The following is a 17,873-nucleotide window of genomic DNA, read 5'->3' on the forward strand; positions in this document are numbered from 1 at the left end:
TCCGCTGTTCGCAGCCAGCAGCTCTCTGTTCCCCGTGTCCTGTGAGTGACAGTTGCAATGTATGCCATTATGTCCTGCCGTCGTCCTGCCGCTGACATGTGCACTTGTTTGTCTTTGTCGTGGCGCGGCCTTAATGATGACTGAGCGACGTTCACAATTTATTTGGGCCTTGAGCTCCAGACTCGGCACTCGTGTGGAAATATTTAATTTAAGCTTAATGACGCCGAAGCGAAATGCGTTGAGGCTTTAAAAAGGACATCCCGATGGAGTCTGGGAGGTCCAACTGACAACGACTTGATTGTAATTAAAACGCAAACATGTCACAGACCATACACCTTGGTGCCCAAACCTTTTGATTTCAGGTGCCCTCGTGTTTGCCATTAAATGGCAACCCCACCTGGCATACCGGCATCCTGCCAGCCCGACCCTTCCCTTCACATACAGAGCCAAACTGACCGAAAAAGCCACAATTGTTGCACCACGCCCCCTTTCCAAAACACTCTTCTGACCACAATTGGTTGGCTTCTGGCCGGCTTCGGCATTTGTATCAATCACTGGCAACACAGCCCGACGGGAGGCCCAAAAACACAGTGGCCAAACGACAATTCAAACGGCAGAAATGGCAGCCTAAACAAATATTGACATATTGATGTCCTGACTGGGGGGAGGAAAATGACTGACTGACTGAAGGACTGGCAGGTCGACGTGGAAGGACAGGCAACAGTTGGCAGGCTGTGCATTTGCAGTTAATGAGAGGTGGGTCATGGAAAGGGGATTTTTTCCTAAGAGGTTTTTAGTTTTTAGGAGGAATGGTATTATAATGTGTAATACAAAATGTACTCTAAATTTGGTTTAAAAATATGGGCTACAATTTTACTTAATATTTATTTTAAGAAGGTTTTTATCTTTAGAATAAAAGTAAAAGCTTAAATAGCTTTTGGAAAATATTAAAATTATTTTATAATGACTCTCACAACACCCCATTTAATTCAAATCCTTGCAGGGACTATTTCTACGACAGCTACTGCTCTTCGGCCTTGCTGCGGGGCGGAGGTGGTGGTGGTGGGGCAAACGCAGTTCGAGCCAAAAAGCGAAAGCGTCTAATGACCAACGGCGGCGGTCTGGCAGTGGCTGTGCAGCAGCAACAACAGCACGGCCAACACCATCACAGTGCGGCTGCGGTGGCTGCAGCAGCGGCAGCTGCCGTCCACCAGCAGCAGCAGCAGGCGGCCCAGGTGCAGCAGCAACACCAACAGCAACAACAGCAGCAGGTGGCTGCCGTCGCCATGGCGGCGATGGCCAATTTGTTGCCACAACAGCAGCTGCTGCTGCATCAGCAGAATCTGCTATCAGCCACCACGACGGCGGGGTCGGGATCCCTCCACTGGCCGCAATACAAACAGGAGCCGCTGGCTGCTGCCCACCACCCACATCCGCAGCATCCCCACTCGCATCCGCAGCAACAGCAGCAGCAACAGTTCGGATTCCAACTGAAGAGTAACGTGGTGGCTGTCCAGTCAACGACATCGCCGCAGAATGCAAAGTCAGCTATAATTGCTAATCAAACGACGCTCGGTGAGCCGTACTACGCTGCTGCTGCTGCTCATCAGCAACATCAGCAGCAGCAGCAGCAGCAACAGCAGCAGCAACAACAGCAACATCAGCAGCAACCGTTGCTACAACCGTTGACTCTGGCATTGTCGCCACAACAACCGCAGCCTCATCAGGCGGCGACGCCACTACAATTGCACAGCCAATTGATGCAGCAACATCAACAGCATCAGCAGCAGAATCAGCAGCAACATCAGCAGCAGCAACATCAACAGCAGCAGCAGCAGCAACAGGAGCAATTAACTTCGCATCAGCACTGGGGACCTTTCAAAGTCTACAGTGAGTATTGACTTGAATTTATTTTGTGTATTTTTGGAGAATCCTTGGGGATATTTATACCCTTGCAGAGATTATTATAATTTTGGTCAAAAGTGAGCAACGCAATAAACGAATGGTGGCAAATCGATCCAGAAACCGGTTAAGGTACTCCGCTTGAAAATCGGATGAGACTTGGGGAAGATATAGCCTTCACTGTGGGCCATATAGGGGAAAACCCCATTTTCAAGGGATCCCTCACGAAAAATGAACAAAAAATCTAAAAAATATTTTGTATCAAGATTTTAATGCAGAATGGTGGCAAATCGATCCAGAAATCGTTCAAGGTACTCCGCTTGAGAATCGGATGAGACTTGGGAAAGATATAGCCATCACTGTGGGCCCTATAGGGGAAAACCCCATTTTCAAGGTATCCCTCACGAAAAGTGGACAAAAAATCTAAAAAATATTTTGTCTCAGGATTTTGATGCAGAATGGTGGCAAATCGATCCAGAAATCGTTTAAGGTACTCCTCTTGAGAAACGGATAAGAATTGGGGAAGATATAGCAATCACTGTGGGCCCTATAGGGGAAAACCCCATTTTCAAGGTATCCCTCACGAAAAATAGAAAAAAAATCTAAAAAATATTTTGTCTCAGGATTTTGATGCAGAATGGTGGCAAATCGACCCAGAAATCGTTTAAGGTACTCCGCTTGAGAATCGGATGGGAATTGGAGAAGATATACCGATCTCTGTGGGCCATATAGGCGAAAACCCCATTTTTAAGTGATCCCATCAGGAAAAATGGACAAAAAATTTAAAAAATATTTTATCTCTGGATTTTGATGCAGAATTGTGGCAAATTGTTCCAGAAATCGTTAAAAGTACTCCGCTTGAGAATCGGATGAGAATTGGAGAAGATATACCGATCTCTGTAGGCCATATAGGCGAAAACCCCATTTTCAAGGGATCCCATCAGGAAAAATGGACAAAAAATTTAAAAAATATTTTATCTCAGGATTTTGATGCAGAATTGCGGCAAATCGATCCAGAAATCGTTTAAGGTACTCCGCTTGAGAATCGGATGAGAATTGGGGAAGATATACCGATCTCTGTGAGCCATATAGGCGAAAACCCCATTTTCAAGGGATCCCACCAGGAAAAATGGACAAAAAATCTAAAAAATATTTTGTCTCAGGATTTTGATGCAGAATGGTGGCAAATCGACCCAGAAATCGTTTAAGGTACTCCGCTTGAGAATCGGATGAGAATTGGGGAAGATATACCGATCTCTGTGGGCCATATAGGCGAAAACCCCATTTTCAAGTGATCCCATCAGGAAAAATGGACAAAAAATTTAAAAATATTTTATCGCAGGATTTTGATGCAGAATTGTGGCAAATCGTTCCAGAAATTGTTAAAAGTACTCCGCTTGAGAATCGGATGAGAATTGGAGAAGATATACCGATCTCTGTGGGCCATATAGGCGAAAACCCCATTTTCAAGTGATCCCATCAGGAAAAATGGACAAAAAATCTAAAAAATATTTTGTCTCAGGATTTTGATGCAGAATGGTGGCAAATCGATCCAGAAATCCTTTAAGGTACTCCGCTTGAGAATCAGATGAGAATTGGGGAACATATAGCCATTACTGAGGTCCATAGTGGTAGTGGTAGGAAAAGGAAATACTTGAACGTATGTCCTTATAGATGTAGTATGAAGCTTTCCGGATGAGTTATCTTTTAGAGACTTGTCAAAAATGCTGCTGCCTGACAAGAAGGTCTCTGAAAATGAGAAATGTGTCAACGTGAGCCACTTGGCCCGATTCTCCTTGTCCTCCTAACCGTCTCAATCATTCCGGGTAGTGTCCACGGGCAGCAGCAGGCCCCGCCGATGCAGCCTGCACAGCAACAACAGTTTTCTCAGCCGATGATGTCCGCGCCACAACAAGGGATCCCAATGCAGATGCTCGAGCCGAATCCAGTGCAACAGCGTTTGCCGGTGGACTATGTCAACGGAGTGCTCAGCCTGAAGGGCAGTATGCTGTCCAAAAAGGCTTTCGGTTACGGAGCCCTTGCTAATCAGGAGAATGAGTCTCCGGTGGCTGGGATGAAGTACACGCCGCAGACGAGCGAGCAGGGTCTCCAAATGCAACCAGCCGCCGAGTTGCAGCCGCAGGGGCAGCCTCAGGAGCAGCCACAGGAGCAGCAGCCGCAGCCGTCCCAGCAGTCGCCGCAGAACATGGTTCAGGTTGAAAACATCGCCAATCTGAGGTCATCTCCGGTAGCTTACAGACCCCTTGTTCACTCGCAGATGAATGAGGTCAAATCGAATCGTCCCAGCCAGCTATTCCCGGCCCCCCATCTTTTCCAGCCGCCGTTTGTACCGCTTCCGACGGCAGTAAAGCCGGCGGCGGAGGTCCCGGAGCCAGTGCCCACCCAGGAGCAGTTTGAGTTGCTGAAGCAATTGGCCGAGTTTTTCTCACAGCGGCAGCTGCAGCAGCAGCAACTGCATCAGGACATGGCCTTCGCCAAGTCGGACAGCAAGGATGTCTGTGCGGAGGAGACCACAACTGCCGCAAGTGTTCCGGAAACCAGCGCGCCGGCCGAGTCAGTATCGGTGGACGTAAAGAACAAAGCGGAGACGACCACGAAAGCGGCAGAAGCCACGACACCGGGGCCCAAAGCCACCTGCGCTCCGAGCCCCAAAGCCCAAGACGTCAAGACCACCAAAGCCACGACCCAGAAACCCACGAAAGCCACTACCAAAAAGTTGCCCTGTTGCACAAAGTCACCCAACGCCAATGTGATTAGTTTCTCGCTGAATATCCAGAACGATGACATCAATGGCTCCAAGCTGCTGCAGCCCAGCCCTCGTCGCAGTGGTCGGCATGCGATTCAGCCCGATCTGCGGATTAGTGCCATAGCCAACTTGCTTAAGTATCGGGCCAAGAGGGCCGAAAGTAAAGCTCAAGATCAAAGCTACAAGAGTTCCATTAAGAGGCGAAGACACGAGCCAGAGCATGAGGCCCCCAGGCATCGGAGGGTGTTGGACAGAAGCGAATTGCTCGAAGCCGAGCTCAAGATCTGGCCCACAAGCTTCAGAGCTAATAGATCTTTTTCCCGGAATGTTTAATTAATAATTTTTATATTAATTTAATATTAAAATATATTTTGTATGGGATATTTGAAATAAATCATAGTTTAAGATATTAGTAAGCAAAATAAGAGAGATTCGTACTCAATTTTTTGCGAAAAAGTTATCCAATTTATAAATAATTTAAATAAAAATTTCATGTCCATTTAACCCAGTATTCAAAGTTTTTAAAACCCTACTCCTTTTCAATTTTTTTCAGGCAATCCGGACACATTAATCTGCGGCAATTGCCGGGAATGCTTTGGCGAGCTGTCTGAGTTATTGGACCACAAGAAAAGTTATTGCAAACTGAGGTTCACATGCAAGTGCCAGGATGTTGCCTTTGCTACAAGTGCAAGTAAGTATGGGCGGCGTAAGGGGCGTGGCTGGGTGCTGGCTGCCTTGTGGCAGCTTGTCTGTTGGCAATTAATTTATGATTGTTAAACACTTTTTGCCCCGGCTAAAGGCAAAAGTGTTTGTCTTAGGCGCATTTGCGGATGAGTCCTGAGTCCTGTGTGAGTGAGTGAGTCCTGGGCCAGGCCTGCAACAGTCAGCAACATCTGGTTATCCTGCCCGACAGGGGGATGTCTGTGAATTCATGTCCTTGGCCGAGCCTGCGGCTGCTTGTAAATGCATTTAAAATTGAGTTATTTATGCGTCCTGGAACCAGCGTCTGCCCTCTGCAAATTCCAACTTAAATAACTAATTAATTCTCGCATGCTTCACTCACACATCTATGGGAACATACACTGGGGAAAAATGGCTATAAATTTTTAGTAATAATAAGGTTTCTTGAATAATCAAATAAGCAATAGAATATTAATTTTAAAAAGGGAATAAAGGAGAAGGATTTGATGAAACTTTAACTATCGAACATAGTTAAGTTTGAATTTGCTTTTTAGACCATTTATTTTACACATTTTTGGTTAATATTCCTCTTTATAAATATCTTAATATTCTTACTTTTAATATTAATTTTTCGTTACATTTTGTATCTTTTTTTTTCTGTGTAGAAACGCCCCCTTCAAGCGCCAAATTGCTGTGCGCCGTTTGCAAGGATGCGTTCGGCAATCCCTGGGATTTGATGGTCCACGCACAAGCCGCGCACATGGTTAACATTTACGAGCTGGGCGATGAGGCGTCCACTAGTAGCAGCAACAACAACAACAACAGCAACACTTGCACCAGTAGCAACAACAACAACAGCAGCAACAATGGCATGGCAACTGGCATCGTGGAGAATGGACATGCAACGATTGTTGCTGATGAGGCTGCCACAAATACAAAGCAGATGCCAGCCTCGTCAACACTTAACAAGGAGCCCAATAACAATAACAATAACAAGATTAGCAACAACAATAATAACACCAACAGCAACAACAACAATGTGGAAGTCAGCAACAACAATGGGCACATGTCGCCAGAGGGAATTGTGGCAGCAGGATCGGTGGAAAACGGCGACATGGAAAGTCTGGACATAAAGTTCAGTCCTAGTGCCAGTCCCAAGGATGTGGGTTATTATTCTAAATACTAAGAAGGAAGTATTATATATTTTGCTTTGCAGGATCAGCACCGGGATGATCTGTCCTTGGATGGGAGGATGTCGAGTAGTTCTCAGCAGACGCACCACTCGGATGAGATGAATGTGAAGCTGCTGAATGGATCTGTGTCCTCGAGGGGCAGCTCGCCAGGACTGGAGGCGGATGAGCCGCCAGCCACCAGGGCCTGTATTATGCGCACTCTAAGCATTGTGAGTATGGAGACTTAACATAAAAAATATATAATTTAATATTCTCATTTATGTTTATTTTATTATATTATTTCTCACTCTTCCAGGAGACTTCAGGACCAACTACTTCAGCCACTGCCAGCTCCTTGAGCCTGATGACCAATAGCTTGGGCCTGGCCCTGGCCCCCCAATAGGTCAAAGCCCCGGAGGGTCCAGTGAGGGTGGCTTGTGGGATCGGTATCCGAAACAAGTGCAATTTCTTCAGTATTTTTATAACAGACTAACCTTGGAGGGGAACTAACAGGGAGATGGGAAATTGAATAACGTAAATTACCACAAACATATCATTTTAAACTAGCTCTAGATATGACATACGAGCTACGATATAAAAATATATATTAAAGCCATATTAAAGTCATGTAATGTATTAATGCAAGTGTGTAATTTAGTAATTGCCTTTGGTGTTTCTGTTTTCTGGTTTTTGTGTTGTTGGGTTGAGCGTTTGAAACGAGAATGTTTAAAATGAATATTTTTGAATTTGAAAACTGCATAAGTGAACGTATAGGTAAAATTATGAGAAGCTTAAACTGTCATCGTCTGTGGAGTATGGTCTATGGAACACGGTAATCGAGCTTTGTATATAGTTAATACCAAATGGATACAAATTACGGAATTATAAGATCATTGTTAATGCCCAGGCACTTGTGGTCTGGCAAACGAATTTTATATTTTCTATATAATTTATGGAATGAGAAGAAAATTATTAAATCGTAGATACAGAACAGAAATAACACCACGAAAAGTGTATATCAAAAGTAGTATAGTGACAACAGGTGTTTCAAAAACAAATTCGGATATACTAGAATCATAATCAAATATGCGTAATAATTAATAGCAACTGTACTCTGTAATAAACTATATCAAAAGTAGCATCGTATGTAAATAGGATAATCAATAAACGTATTATTATGTACTTACCAACCAAATAACTTGTAAACAGTAACAACATTCAATTCAATGTCCTCCAGCTAAAGCGTATAAAACAAATAAATGTATTATGCAAAACCAGAATACCAAAAATATACTATATATTATATATACAGAACTATATTAAATTAGTGTTTTTTTTTATTATTTTTTTGGGAGGAATGGGAAAGTTTTGGACCCTGAAAGACACATCAGAAATTCTATTTCGCAGCTCATTAAAATAAATGACAATTTCCAGACTCCAGACCGGAGTAGACGCCGGAGTAGTGTGTAAATGTTTACGGCCCGGGAAAAAGGAAAAACAGGTAACACTGAGTGCAAGGACAATGGTGGCCCCACGTCACAATAATGAAAAGTCCCAACAAAGGGGTCTAAGTTTAAAGGGTGTCCTGGCTGGCCTGGAGCCCTCCAAAATTTAGACACAATGCCCGACTTGCTGTTAACTTTATTAAAATGCGCATCCAAAATGGTCGCATCGTGTTTTGTGGTGATGCCGATGTCCTTGCCGCTGGACATTACGGTGGTTTGCAGGACTCTAGCCGAAGGGTATGGCTATTTTCTTGAATCATTTGCGAGGGAAGTATACAGGCCTTATAGAGAGTTCTAGATATAGAGTATCCCCTATTCGTTAGCCATCTATATGTGGCAATCGAGTTCCTTGTTGTTGCGGCACAAAGTTTACCCCAGGATTCGGCTCGACATTGTCGCCGTCTGCAGCCGTGTGGCATTTTGTTTGGGGGTCGAGTTAAGCGCCTGCAGCCAAATGGCGTCGAGTGGCGACTGGGATTTAAAATGCATAAGCCTGGCTGGAGCCACGAGAAGTTGCCTTTTCAATCTGCCGCTTATTTTTTTCGCCGTTTTGGGAAGGCCAGTTTCAGATGTGGGTTTCCGGTTTCCGCTGTTTTTTCGACGTGGGGCGGGGCGAGCTTAAAGTGCGCACTGGCTAATTAGAATGCCTCGCCTAGGTCAGGCTCAAAGGTAACATTTAGCCGGGCAATGGGTCAGCGATGGCAATTACGCGGGCAGACGGGCAGCCAGGCAGCCGGACCACTGGCCACCGGAGACTAGAGGGACTCCTGGTCCGGGAGCGAGCTGGCAAATTACGCCAGCTTAGCGAAATGAAGTAATTGAAACGCCACCGAAAACGCAGTACTTGCTGGCGTGACTCCTTGCCAGTACCACGAATTTTAAGGTATGCGTGCCGGAATCCTTTGGGGGCTTGGACTAGCCAGGACCTCCCAGGGCAGCCGCACCCCGCCGGTTCGGCGATAGCGGGTATAAAAGCCAGAGTCTTGCGTGCGCACCGCTGACTTAGTCAACGCATCTGCTGCACGCCGGACCGGATGTCGACCGAGAGCACCCAGCCGCACACCCCCAACCCGAGCGACGAGGAGGTGGCCGTCCGCCTGCCTACAGCGCCTCTTAGCGCCGCCAACCAATGGAAGCGGGCCGCCCTAATGGCCCGTCTGCCTCCAGCGTTCCGCGAGACCGTCTCCGACGACAGCGAGGACGAGGTGGACACCAAGAAGCAGATCAAGTACGGCAGCGGCTTCCAGGCGGCCAAGGCCATCATCCACGAGTACTGTGACTACACGACCATCCACGGCATCCGGTATTTGGGCGAGAAGAAGCGCCCCATTCTCGAGCGTCTCTTCTGGATATCCGTCCTCGTCCTCTCGATCTTTACGTGCGTCAAACTGACCCTCAATATTTGGGACAAGTGGAACAACAACCCGGTGATTGTCAGTTTCGCAGAAAAGTCCACACCCGTGTGGCAGATCCCCTTTCCGGCAGTAACAGTGTGTCCGGAAACGAAAACCCGTCGTTCGCTCTTCAACTTTACGGATTCGTATCACCAGGTCCGGGATTTCGCCAACAACGTCAGCGGAATTTTGGATCTCACCGAGAGGCAGTAAGTTTGGGTATCCAGTTCTATTGAGGAGGTTTCTGTATATTTGTCGGCTTTCCCAGAAAAGAAATCTATGGAGCTGTGACCCAAGTCTGTGAGCCCCATCTGCATGACGTTGAGCTTGGCAAGGCCACCAGGAAGGGCATGGAGATTATTGATGCCCTCACGGAAGTGTCGCCCATATTCGATGACACATATTTGAATTGCAAGTGGCGGAATACCCAGAAGAAGTGCAGTGAAATCTTTCACAAGTTTGTCACGGAAGATGGAGTGTGTTATAGCTTTAACTCGCTGAGTCCTGCGGAAATTTTCAGGGCAGAAGGGTAAGGTCTCGAAGGTCCTATAAATCTTTATATCATATGTCTTATCCTTATAGAATTATTCCCGATTTTATATTCCGAGAGGAGAACCATTTATCCATGGACTGGAATGTGGAGGATGGTTATAGCGCTAGTGCGGATACCTCACCATATCCCAATCGGGTTTTGGGTCCTGGAGCCAGAGCTGGTCTATATCTCTTTATGGGCGGCATGGAAATAGATTTTGATGACATGTGCCGAGGACCTGTACAGGGTTTCAAGGTGGGTTACTGTCTTTATAGGACATTATGGAAGTATGAAGGTTAACCATCTTTCAGATTCTATTACACACCCCCGGAGATGTAGCCCAAGTGTCGAAGCAATACTTCCGTATCCCCTTCGACCAAGAAGTTCTCATATCCATTCGCCCCAAAATCATCACCACCTCCGATGGCCTGAAACACTACGAACCCAATCGCCGTCAGTGCTACTTCCAGAAGGAGCGGGATCTACGTTATTTCAATATCTATTCCCAGAGTAACTGCGAGCTGGAGTGCCTGGCCAATTTCACTTTGGCCAAGTGCGGCTGCGTCAAGTTCTCCATGCCCCGTAAGTTCCCATGGGTACTCCCTCCGGGACTCAGCTAATTACATAAATTTTAGGCAATGTGAATATGCCCGTTTGTGGAGCTGCCAGCTTGAAGTGCTACAACCAGGCGGAGGACGAACTGCTGCTCAGGGAATTCAACCAGGGATTGGCCAGCTCTGGGGAGAATAGTCGCGGGGAGACGGAGTGCAACTGCCTGCCGTCCTGTACCTCGATTGCCTACGAGGCGGAGATCTCCCAGGCGGACTTTGACTACAAGTCGGTGATCAACCAGGACACGCCCGAAGGCAAGGAGGAGCAGGCCAAAAGAGAGGGGTAGGTCTCTAGCTCTATTTCTCTAACTCTCTATAGTTACTATCTTATATTCACAGAATGAAAATGTCCCGCGTGTCTATATTCTTCAAGGAGGCTCAGTTCCTGACTTCACGGCGCTCCGAGCTCTACGGTACCACGGACTTCCTTGCCAACTGTGGAGGTTTGCTCGGCCTCTTCATGGGCGTGTCCATGCTGAGTATCGTGGAGCTGGTCTACTTCTGCACCGTCCGGTTGATCTCCAATCTTCGAATGCGCCGCAAGACCCGCAAAGAACTGCTGCAGGCGGTCAACAAGGATGCTTAATTGAAGGACCTACTCACATACAAATATCCCCATACTTGGCAGGCCTCCTTCTTCGGGGAGGCTGAACCCGGAGCCAAAGTTGAGCTGACTCGGCTGCTCCGTGTTTGTGTTGCGTTAAATGTTAAATCTGCAAACAATGAAAATAAAGTTGTACTCAGCACCAGACGGCAATCGGAGTCCTCAGTCCTGTTTCCGGGCCTTCTGATAGGACCCGCATATGGCCACCCGGCTATCCTTTGCATTTGAAATGGAATCAATTATTTTATTGTGTGATTTGCTGCTGCATTCGATTCGATTTCTAAAGTCAATAGACAACGTCAGGGAAGTCGTAGACAAAGTCAAAGTGGAGTCACGAGGCATCTTTGACTCGCATCATCTTCATACACAGGGAGAAAAATTATAGTTAAACTTAGTATTAAGGGATATCCTATGATAGTAGTATAAATATTTTCTTGCAATGTCCTCTCACTAGCTCATATGTTATGCAAGTCGAATCCTTTGATTCTGCCTCCGATATCCTGGCAGGGGAAATACCTTAGCTGGGCAAACATTGCCGCAGTCTCCGGGCTTCTCATCTCGCTCCCTTCAGTTGCAAGTTGTGCGTGCGACTCTAATGGAAATCCAATTGAATTAAGTTAATTATGTTGGCAAATATTTAAACAATAGCTGCAATTTATGCACAGCCAATCCCGGCAACCCGCCCAAAGTGTTGAATGTGGCAAGACAGGCTTTAAAACACCGCCACACGGGCTGTCATTTAGTTTAATTTAATTTTCTGTGCGAATTACAAGCTCCGCGAATATTCCGCGATTGCAACACGCAACAGTGCCTGCCAATAGTTGTGCAACAGTTGGGCTTTTTAAGAGGGGGGAACTGAAACTGCTGGAATATTCAGGCAGTTCATTATGGCAACAAGTGTCGAAATGTGTCGAAATATTGCACATAAAGTTGACACATTTGCATATAGGCCTAATCAAGTTTTCAGTGGCATGTGTTGGAGTTGCAGCACCCACGGAATTCGCACTTTGGCAATTTCCTGTTTGACTTTCATATATAAAATATACATAGATTTATTCCATAGTCTCACCAAATGTTGGGGTATTTCCATGGGTAGTTGACTATTCAGGCTATCTAGAGGGGTTTTATATACATACTATGGTGTATAAGGTGTATCATTCTTCAACTAAAAGCTACAAGTCTTAGAAATAGAAGTATAATTTAAGCCAAGAAAGGCCAACATCCTTTAGAACATCATATTTTCATAGAGTTTCTTAAGTTCTCGTAATGTGACATCCACTATTAAGCGATAAAAAGTGACTGAATGCCTCGCCAGGCAATGCCAGTAATCAATTTGCAAGTAATTTCTTCACTCTTCCGGTTGAGTTTTCCTCCCTTTGTGATGGCAGACATGAATAAGTCCCGGATAACATGACACTTGACATTGAGCCGGAGGTCGGTGGATAAAATAAGAGTCAAGAAGGGGGTACTCAGATACTGCAGCACTCGCACTCGCTTTCCCAGCAATATCAATAAAAAAGTTTCGTTCGCTTTTAACGGAAAATTGCACGAAAAAGTGTACAAATTGTAATTAAACTTTTGCACAATGCAACTCAAACTGTCCGCAGTGTCTGGCAGTGGCAAGAACAACAACCATCATTCAACAACTGCATAGCAACAACAAATAACAAGCAGGTGGCACGACGAGACGACCAGCGAGGAGCTTGATTTGTTTGGCAAGGCTTTAAATTTCCGGTTTCCGGTCTAGGCGTCAAGGGCTAGGCAGGCTATACAAATTATAACTCATTGCTTCAAGGAAGAATTTTTCTAATTTCTAATTTTATTTAACAACTAAATAGGGGTAAGCCTATACAAGGTATTTTTATTTTTCCAGACTATAGATTTTTGTAAACTTTATCCTGAAACTAATCTGGCCTGAAATTCAAGGCACCTTCTGAGGGTTTCAGTAAAAGGAAGCCACCAGCAGACAGCCATGTTTGTTTGTATTTATGTCGGTTTTTCGAGCAGCATTTTGCGGCATTCAAATGCATTCAGCTCCGAGAGCGACAACAGCACGCGGCTTTCATGTCAAGTGGCGGGTATCCGCCGGTGGGGCACCTGGAATGTTTTTGGACTTTCGAGGTCGAGGAGGAGGCGGCTGCGGCGGCGGTGGAGGAGTAGAAGGATTCCGTAGATGACGACTGACTTGGCGGTGCCTCAAACTGATTGCTTAAGCGGAAATGACTTGAATGCCTTTCGCTATCGCCGCGTCACGTCACGCCAGGCCACGTCACACGGGGCGTATGTGGAATTTCGCGCTCGATTGCCTTGTAATGTGTGTGCTTGCCGCTTTGAGGCACAAGTTTTGTGTAACGCGATTAGCGGTTTGGGCTCAGCGATGTTTTGTTTGCTGTTGTGTCTAACTGAGAAGTCCTGTGGAGCAGTCACCTGGGTTACCACTGAGAAAAAAATACCATAAAAGAAAAGAAAGTATCTAAAAGATATCAGATAAATTAAATGAACTCTAAGTGCCCATTTGAAGCTCCTTAATTCTCTAATTCTCTCTTTGAATTTTTATCACTTTTTTCTCTCTGTTGGCTTCGATTGCAGTAATTGCTGTAACAGGGCATCTAAAACTTCAACGCCAAGTTGGAAAAGTCATTAAAAACTTATGCCCAACTTTGGATTCGAATTAGAATTTTTGATTAAATTTCTGGGCTTGGCTGGTTCACTCCATAAGAAACCCCACCATTTCCAGCTACAAGATGAGACAAGACAATTAATGAAAAATGCATAAGTCAAATGGCGAATCAATGTATATCGTGACACCAATTGCGAATTAACACCCTCACATCACACATAATCGTATAGAGCCGCAGAAATAGCTGCGGTGGGAAGGATATTTGTATGCAAACCGCGAACTAAATTAGATTCTTTTTTACTGCAGTCACATCCTTGTCGTCGTCCTGCGATGATGATGATGACGATGAGGCAATGACAACGTCTTCAAGCTTGATTTTCCTTTGGCTTTTTCCTGTGATGTTGCGCCAGCTTCCCGGACGATAAAATGCGTAAAGCTCGTTAAAATTGCACGCGACGCGCCTCTTATAATAATGTCTGAGGGATATTGATGGGCGGGTCGTATTGATTTGACTTTTCCATTTTCGAGCTGCGTCTGGCATAATTCCGGGAGTAGAGCAACGTAAACATAAAAGCTTGATATGATGGCTCTGATATAAGCCAAGTAGGAGGTAAGTTGGATGTAAAAATCACACATGCTTTGGTTTGGAGAAATAAACTATGAAGGTTTTAAAAGATAATACGAATTTTGTGATAATATTTTCCTCCCTAAGCTTTCCACAAAACAATGGAAACACTTTTTTCCCATTTTCTATTCATATTCAGTTTTATAATTGCCTTTTCCTGGCAGCTATAAGGCCAAAGAACCATTCTCCCCACACAGAGGGCCAATAATATAAATTAAATTCACTCGCACAAGTTCTCCAGCTTATTATGCATTACCTAATGAAAACTGGGCCAGGACAAAGCACCAGCCAGGACCAAGCAAGGACCAAAAGCCGACAACCAGAACTGGCAGCCGCGTAAGCAAATAATTAATAAATAAATAAACGAAAAGCGCAAATAACATTTGAGAGCCAGATTTAATTTCTAGCGTTGGGAGCGCATATTAAAACAGGAGGATGCTGGTGGTGGAAGGTCCTGAGAAGGTCCTGGAAAAGGGACGAGGCAGACAAAAGGCTGAGCCACCAAAACCTTGCTGCGAGCAACAAACAAAGATGATGCGGATATCGGCGAGCCGGGTCTGGTGTTGGGATCTGTGGCTGAGGATGAGGCTGGGTGGGATATGACTGGGGAAGTGCAACGGATATGCGGGATTCCGGGATACCAGGAGACTCTGGATGGGGCGTAGCCCGCGGGGATGGGTATATAAAAATAAACAATCAAAGCGGGCTGGGTGGGCTGTGCGGGCTGGGTCGGCGGAAGGCGTAATAGAAGTTGGCGTGAGTAAACAATGAATTACGGAATCATGAAAGCAAATAGACTTTAATGCAAAAATCAAATATTTAGCCAGCGCGGATGCGGGTAAAGAGACAAGGAGCACTGCAATTGCAATTCCCATTCGAAAGCGACGGCTGCAGGACGATAGAAAAAGAAAGACATATACAAAGGCAAACAGACAAACAAAAAAAACATACGAAATGAAAGATAGAACGCATACAAATTGAGGTTATGTTAGACGTCCTGGTTTCTGGCTAGGATATCCTCCATGCCCTCCATATCCTCCCAGCCCTCCTAGCCATTTTCAAAAACTGTTTTCGGCACTTAAATGCCAATGCACACAAAACCCAGAATCACACTTGCACATGAAAGCTTAGATGCTAGTACACTGTGAGATATAAAGGGTAAGAAACTAAAAAAATTAAAAAAAAAAGAGTTCTAAGAGATGAAAATTTAAAACATAGAGCTCCTTCTTTACAACTAATTTTCAACAATATTTATATAATATCCAAAAATTTTTGTGTATGTGTATTAACGAAAAAAATCCCCTATAGTTCCGGGGTCATCTGGGGCAGCAAGGGGTCAGCTTTTGTGCGGCTTTTGGTCTGTGGCGCATCCGGTTTTTGAGTGTACGTTATTAGCTTACTGGATGCGGTCCAGTGCGGTCAAAATTTTACGATTTCATTCATTTTTGTTACTGCCATTCGACGCCACAAAATATGCAACTAAATTTTATTTGCCCGAGACCTTGCAAGGCCTTGGCTAGGGGGATAAAAATAATATTAAACCCCGAAACTATTGTTTAATGTTTCGGAAATTAGAGCTACAGGGAGCTCTAATTCATTTTTCATTTTCTCATCATTTTCCAAAGAATTTCTCAATTAGGAGAACATGCTGTGAAAAAAACTACCACAAGCCAGATAGTAATAAAACATGGAACCAAAAGTGTTAACATGGCCAGTACAGAAAAAAGGATAAAAGGAACAAGGATACATCGAACAAATCTGAAAACCATAAAAGTGTCGCTTTCAATTGTCGGAGGCTACAGGCGACAATCGAAGCCAACAAGTGAAATTGAAACGTTCAATGGATGGTCAAAAAAAAAGGAAAAGGATGCCTGGGAAAGGATGCTGCCGAGAGTCACAAACACAAATTGACGTTGATTTAGGATGTGTGTTGGTTACTTTGTGGTAGGATGCTGAAAAATGATTTCTTAGTGAATTGGGATTTCATAAACTATCAAAAATCTAAAATATATAAAATCTATGAAATACTTTTATTAAATATTAAAAAGGGAGCTTCTCAAAAACCCTCATAAATAATATTTTCCGTGATTCAATATTAACCACGTTACTATCCTCCTTCAGTTTATTACTTTCCGATCTGAGAATGATGTCAGCGATGATTGACACCCTGCCTGGCAATAAATTTTTAATTTTCAATGCTTCCCCCCATAGATTGATAGACTGATGGTGCCACCAACCAGTTCCATCATCCCTGTGAGCATCCTGCTAGCTTGTTAAATTCAAATTAGAACGATAGCCCGACTCTTTTCTATTCGTCCTTTGCGAGAAGTTGCCGCTGACAGCGAAGATAAATGACAGAGAACTGCGATCGCAACAAATTAACCTTGTTAGAGGCTGCAGAGTCGAGTTGGTGCCCCAGACATGGTAAATAACTCCGGAGTAGAGGCGAATCCATGAAGACCATGTAGCTGGAGGACACCAGTTACAAGTGTATGTAATTTTTTATCGTCTCCGCATCCGCATCCGCTAGCGACTTTTGCCACTGAACTCCCACTGACGACGACTGACTTATGAATGGCGTGTGGCAGTTGAGTTGAGACAATGTCTACACTGGACAAAAAAATATATGGCTTTAAGGGAATCCAATAATATATGCAGAGAAAACCAATGCAATGCAAAATGGTCTACTTCCTGCTACTACTAAGTTCTTTCTAGGTCTTCCTGAATCTGGGACTTAGCTCTTCCTTTTCTAATACATTTTTATTTTTTTCAGTGCATAGTACATGCCTTGGCCTCTGCTGTGAGTCGATAAATCAGTTTGTGTATCAAATTGAATTCACGAGCGTGCACTTGACACCCGCCCACGCACATTCATCAGCCCGTGGAATAAAAGCAAATCCTGCTGCCAGGAATGAACTTTAATGCGTCCGGGCTGGAAAGCCGCAAAATTTTAATCTCAACTAAAAGCTCACAAACAAAAAGAGTGTAAAAAACCATCAGCTTGCATTATAAATTATTCATTACTAAATCGCAACCACGACACGCCCACATCTCCCTTTTATATTTTTTTTTTTTGCTTCCTGGCGCTGACGGGCGCCCTCGTTTGCACCTAATTTGATTTTTAGTTGGTGCTTCTTTTGCCTTTCGGTGTCTGCGGTTGGTTCTCTTGGCAATCCTTATCCGGCAGCCCTCGCAGATACTATATCTCGCAGATACTCGCTCCAGTAGTTAGACTAAAAACACACACAAAGACATGAGGGCAGCGGAATCTGTTTTCTTTTCATTCATTCCAGAGCGCCGGGCTGTCGAAAAAATGTCTGTTATGTGGCTACAGAATTTTGCAGTAATTAATGGTAACTGTTTGATTAAAAAATTCCATAGCAGCGTTTCATGGAGGAAGGACTTGAATGGCTTGGATGTATGTTTAGTTCTAGGATACCCATAACCTTACCGCTTCCTT

General features: G+C 44.7%; 3 protein-coding genes and 1 long non-coding RNA gene across 4 annotated transcripts in view; all 4 read left to right on the top strand.

The window, feature by feature from the left end:
* Positions 1-7,846, top strand: part of LOC108127732 (transcription factor mef2A) — a 28,878-nt gene extending 21,032 nt beyond the window's left edge. Inside the window, exons 5-9 of the mRNA XM_070280202.1 lie at positions 1,004-1,890; positions 5,223-5,360; positions 6,016-6,512; positions 6,567-6,752; positions 6,839-7,846. Of these exons, the coding sequence (XP_070136303.1) occupies positions 1,004-1,890; positions 5,223-5,360; positions 6,016-6,512; positions 6,567-6,752; positions 6,839-6,925 (1,795 nt within the window). The 3' untranslated portion in view covers positions 6,926-7,846. The remainder of the gene's footprint in view (positions 1-1,003; positions 1,891-5,222; positions 5,361-6,015; positions 6,513-6,566; positions 6,753-6,838) is intronic.
* On the top strand, positions 3,609-5,083 carry LOC108127733 (mediator of RNA polymerase II transcription subunit 15). The gene is made up of 2 exons (XM_017244990.3): positions 3,609-4,117; positions 4,181-5,083. The coding sequence occupies exons 1-2, from the start codon at positions 3,665-3,667 to the stop codon at positions 5,000-5,002; spliced, it is 1,275 nt and encodes a 424-aa protein (XP_017100479.2). The 5' UTR covers positions 3,609-3,664; the 3' UTR covers positions 5,003-5,083.
* A 1,197-nt stretch (positions 7,847-9,043) lies between the features above and the next one.
* Positions 9,044-11,303, top strand: ppk26 (pickpocket 26). The gene is made up of 6 exons (XM_017244690.2): positions 9,044-9,630; positions 9,690-9,950; positions 10,004-10,208; positions 10,265-10,535; positions 10,589-10,847; positions 10,904-11,303. Exons 1-6 carry the CDS (start codon positions 9,062-9,064, stop codon positions 11,148-11,150), a joined length of 1,812 nt encoding a protein of 603 aa, XP_017100179.2. The 5' UTR covers positions 9,044-9,061; the 3' UTR covers positions 11,151-11,303.
* Positions 11,304-15,664: 4,361 nt separating this feature from the next.
* Positions 15,665-17,394, top strand: LOC138926439 (uncharacterized). Its single transcript, XR_011442972.1, has 3 exons — positions 15,665-16,357; positions 16,625-17,128; positions 17,187-17,394. It is a non-coding gene; the product is annotated as an uncharacterized lncRNA (long non-coding RNA).
* Positions 17,395-17,873: the final 479 nt, after the last annotated feature.

Source organism: Drosophila bipectinata, chromosome 3L (assembly GCF_030179905.1).
Source record: "Drosophila bipectinata strain 14024-0381.07 chromosome 3L, DbipHiC1v2, whole genome shotgun sequence".
Taxonomy (NCBI): Eukaryota; Metazoa; Arthropoda; class Insecta; order Diptera; family Drosophilidae; genus Drosophila; species Drosophila bipectinata.

Excerpts from the sequence above, each read along its gene's own strand:
- LOC108127733 (XM_017244990.3), top strand. The coding sequence starts at position 3,665 with ATGTGTCAACGTGAGCCACTTGGCCCGATTCTCCTTGTCCTCCTAACC. Across the intron at positions 4,118-4,180 it reads CGCCGCAGAACATGGTTCAG|ATGAATGAGGTCAAATCGAA; the intron begins GTTGAAAACATC and ends GTTCACTCGCAG.
- ppk26 (XM_017244690.2), top strand. The coding sequence starts at position 9,062 with ATGTCGACCGAGAGCACCCAGCCGCACACCCCCAACCCGAGCGACGAG. Across the intron at positions 10,209-10,264 it reads GACCTGTACAGGGTTTCAAG|ATTCTATTACACACCCCCGG; the intron begins GTGGGTTACTGT and ends ACCATCTTTCAG. Across the intron at positions 10,848-10,903 it reads GAGCAGGCCAAAAGAGAGGG|AATGAAAATGTCCCGCGTGT; the intron begins GTAGGTCTCTAG and ends TTATATTCACAG.